Source organism: Grammomys surdaster, unplaced genomic scaffold (genome assembly GCF_004785775.1).
Source record: "Grammomys surdaster isolate TR1022 unplaced genomic scaffold, NIH_TR_1.0 127, whole genome shotgun sequence".
NCBI classification, from domain to species: domain Eukaryota; kingdom Metazoa; phylum Chordata; class Mammalia; order Rodentia; family Muridae; genus Grammomys; species Grammomys surdaster.
This window is the reverse complement of record NW_021604585.1, coordinates 7,578,153-7,582,524: the sequence shown is the minus strand read 5'-3', so window position 1 is coordinate 7,582,524 and position 4,372 is coordinate 7,578,153. Positions and strand designations below refer to the sequence as shown.

Below are 4,372 nucleotides of genomic sequence, written 5' to 3'. Positions count from 1 at the left end.
AAAGAAAGAAAGGAAGAAAGAAAGAAAGAAAGAAAGAAAGAAAAAGAGAAAAAGAAGAGAGAGGAAGACTGGAAAGGTGGGTACAGACCAATTAAGTCACAGTAAGGTGAGCTGTAAACAGTTTTCATCAGATGACTGAAACACTTTGAATGTTTTCTAACAATATCACTTTGTTGTGCAAATAGAAGCATGACATAAAAAAAAAAAAAAACCCGAGTGTGAGGGGCCAGAGGAATGAGAGTTTCTTTGCATTTTCTGTAGGACAGTACTTTTGAGATTCTTAGAGCCACACCTTGTTCCATAGCATTTCCGTTTCCTTCCGAAGCATCTCGTTTTTCTTTTCCTGTTAGAAGAGGAAGAACCAAACAAACAGATAGGTTTGACTGACTGTTAAGTAAGGTTAGAAAAAACCAACTGTTTAATGGTAGAAAAGGGATTCCCAGACACAGCAAACCACAAAGGAAGGCAGTAAGTGGTCCTTGCTTTTCATACAGAAATATGATTTTGATGACTATGATGATGGTGGCAATGGTGGTTACAAAATTGTTTCAAACAATGATTTTTTATGGTGTTTATGAGATGTATCAGTAGAAATAAATTCTTAACTCTTAAGATGTTCTTATATGATGTCTCTTACGGGCTTAGATTATTAACTTCTGATATTTAAAGATCTTTTACATTATTGACTTCAAAAAGATCTACAACTCTTTCAAAACAAACTTTTTCTTTTCCTTTGATAGGTGTTTTTAATCCTTTAGAAATGACAAGAGCTAATATTCTTATATTCATAAACTACTAAGTGAAACCTCTTATTTTTTTTAAGTCAAAAAAGTAGAATCCAGGACAGCCAGGGCTACACAGAGAAACTCTGTCTTGAAAACGAAAATACAAAACAAACAAAAAAATTAGAATCTTGCTAACTAGCCCCTGTTCTTTCCATCATCCAACCTGATTTCCTTAGCATCACTTTGGATTTTGTAGATACAGAAAGAGATCAAAGAGAGTCAGGTTTGAAGCATCGAAGACCAGAGATGAGTATTTATTTCCGTAAATGACAACAGCAGTTCAAGAAGTCATGCCTTTAGTAGCTACTAACAACATCTCACCAAGTTCTGTTTCATCTCCTCTGCTTCCGTAATGAGCACCATGACTGAAGATTCATCACACCTTTTCCCTGCCATGATCTGCCTCATGATCTGCAGACTAGAAGAAAAGAGAGAAGACATTAAATATATACGCCCTTTAAGAAGTAAAAATAATATCTGCAATCAGCCAGAAAGCTTTCTTCCATGGAGGTTCAGCAGAGGCTGAAAACTCAGGCATTAGAGAGGCCCTGAACACTGAAAGTGTCCCTGGGATGATTCCATTCCTAATTAATGTTAGTTGAAGGTATATGCTCAGTAATGAGTCCTGTGCTCTTCAATATTCAAAACTTAGGTCTCCAACAGTCATTCAAAGTGCTTTCCACCCTCTGAAAAGGGTGTTTTAGTCTATAACTTGAGAGAAGGAGTGTTTCTGCCTCTACATAGAAGAAATTGAATTTTTTGACATCTTTCAAATTATTTCCAGAATTATTCCCTATCGCATATCTGTCTGCTTCCTTCTACCCCGTGAGTATCCAAATATGAATTAGTATCATATCCTCCATATGAGAAGGATACTACTATGAGAAGGATACTATTTAAAGTCATTAATTTGTGTTTGTGTTATTGTCCTTTTTCCTCCCTGGATCTGAGTAGAAGGCCAGATCTAACATGCTCTCTTGCTCCAAAAGAAGTCTATATTGCTGGTTTACAAACAGCTGGTGTTTGACCACTTTTTTTGTTTGTTTATTTTTGTTTGTTTTTCGAGACAGGGTTTCTCTGTGTAGCCCTGACTGTCCTGGAACTCACTCTGTAGACCAGGCTGGCCTTGAACTCAGAAATCCACCTGCCTCTGCCTCCCAAGTGCTGGGATTAAAGGCATGCACCACCACTGCCTGGCGTTTGACCACTTTTTATCCTCCCGAAATCCGAGTTTCTTAAGTGCTTATGATAAGGGTATATAAAGAAGACAGATCAACTGAAGTGATATTTCCTGTGATTAGAAAGGAAGCAGAGGCTTTCAAGTTGCTAAGAACAATTTTCTAGCACAGATTTAAATTCTCATCTCCCTAATCCAAAGAGCTCCTAGGCTCAGAAAGAAATCATCGCTTTTCTACTTAATATAGGAAGAGTAGTGTTTACCCTTAAGTAATTCTACCATCATAAATAAGCAAAAGTATCAGTGATCAGTATAATAATGATGGGGCTATGCTATAGGAAGAGTAACCGTAGCTTCATGAGATGAGGACCAAGTCATACTTATTTAAAAACAAATAAAATGAAGGGTTCCTGTTTGTCCTGCTTTTTGTAGTGGGAAATTCTTTATATTCTACTGGAGCTGATTGTCCACATTTATAAATAAACCAGTGATACTTGTTACTAATCCTATGGTGGTTGCATTATACAGACTTTCTATCTCAAAGAAACTGAAGAGGGACCCTTACCTCCTTTGTTTTTCCTCCAAGTTAGCCATTACCTTCTGCAATAAGAGATTGTTCTTATCTTCCAGAGGTTTCAGCATCTCTAGAAGCTCCTGCTTTCTTAACTTTAAGTCCTCGTTCAATTCTTTCAAGTAGTTGTCATATACTTTAGAATTTCTGTGAGAGCAGATACAATAATCTATCTTAGCTTGGGTAAATAATCAGACCTTTCCCTTCCCAGACAGCTGCCTTTTGGCTTCCCCTACCAAAGACTCACTTTTTTGAGGACAAGCCAGATTCTGAAGAGTTTGTGTCACTTGTCATCTTGAAGGGAAACTCCTAACAATAAAGAGGCCTTGAAAATATGTGCCTTCTTTCCCCATGCAGTTAAGACAGCATTTGGGGGCTGTTGTTCTTGAAGATCCTGTTGCATTGGACAGATTTTAGCTACAGCTTGAGGTCACAATAGCACCAAGACCACAAAGTCAGCAGATACATTTAAGTAGCATCAGCAACTGCTTGATGACTGAAAATACTTAACTACAATATTAATTCTTGTCTTAGGTTTAGCCAAAACCCCAAAGTTCTCTTCTAAAATCTTTGAATGAATAGAATAGAGTCACAGAGAGAGTGCTTACATTATAAAATTACTGTTTGATTAGAAAATGGTGATTTATCAAAAAGAACTCATCAACACTATGGTAACAGACCTTTGTGAGAGATAAAAGGATAAAAAGATAACAGCACCTATTTCTGGGGGTTTGGGAAAGGAAAACGTCTAACCAACACTTTTAAATAGACAGAGGTTAAACTGGCAAACTCAATGATGTAATGGAGTGATGGGTAAACTGTTGTCATTTCCCCCCATCTTTAAAACTCCATCTGTCAGCTGGGTGTGGTGAGTCACACCTATAATCTCGGTGCTAGGGAGGCAGAGGCAAAAGGGATCGAAAGTTCAGGGCAGCCTTGGCCTATGTAGCAAGACTGTCTTTCCAAACTAACCGAGCCAACACAAAACCAAACATTGATATGATGTCAAGGGGAAAGAGAATTGAGCATGTAAGAAGAAAATATAGTCTTGAAAGATCCACACTCTCAGGTGCCTTCCCCAGCCAGGTCCTTTCCTGGAAGGCTATACTTCCTCAGCTCACCTCCACAGATCAGTTCTGACTCTGTTACTCTACCTGCATTAGAACTACACATCTTCTGGACGTTTAAGATCAACTGTATCTGAGACTCCTAGCAGTGGGGGATATGGATCCCAAAGTGGCCACTTTCTGTAGCCAAGCAGGACTCCCAGTAGAGGGATAAGACAGCAGCCTAATCACAAAACCTTTGACCCAAAATGTGTCTTGCCTACAAGAGGTGAAGGGGAAAAAGACAGAGCAGAGACTGAGGGAATGGCCAACCAATAACTGCCCCAAATTGAGACCTATCCCATAGGCAAGAACCAATCCTAACATTATTAATGATACTCTCTTATGCTTGCAGACAGGAACCTACCATAACTGTCCTCTGAGAGGTCCATCCAGCCTGTAGAGACTCATATCCAGACATTGGATGGAGCTTGGGGAGTCTTACAGAAGAGTTGGGAGAAGGATTGAGGGATCTGAGGAGGATCCACAGGAAGACCAACAGAGTCAACTAACCTGTGTCCTTGAGGGCTCTCAGAGACTGAATCACCAACCAAAGAGCGAGCTTTTACTGGACCTAGGCCCCCTGCACATATGTAGCAGATGTGCAGCTTGGTCTTCATGTGGATCCCCCAGCAACTGGAGCAGGGGCTGTTCCTGAGCCTGTTGCCTGCCTGCCTGTGGATCTCCTACCCCTAAACAGACTGCCTTATTTGGCCTCATTGGGAAAGTATGT

General features: G+C 39.7%; 1 protein-coding gene across 1 annotated transcript in view; it reads right to left on the bottom strand.

The window, feature by feature from the left end:
* The window catches only part of Ccdc196 (coiled-coil domain containing 196), a 12,097-nt gene extending 9,270 nt beyond the window's left edge, over nt 1-2,827 (bottom strand). Inside the window, exons 1-4 of the mRNA XM_028788698.1 lie at nt 2,781-2,827; nt 2,528-2,680; nt 1,107-1,203; nt 293-343 (exon numbers count right to left, since the gene is read on the bottom strand). Of these exons, the coding sequence (XP_028644531.1) occupies nt 293-343; nt 1,107-1,203; nt 2,528-2,680; nt 2,781-2,827 (348 nt within the window). The remainder of the gene's footprint in view (nt 1-292; nt 344-1,106; nt 1,204-2,527; nt 2,681-2,780) is intronic.
* Between the last annotated feature and the right edge of the window lie 1,545 nt (nt 2,828-4,372).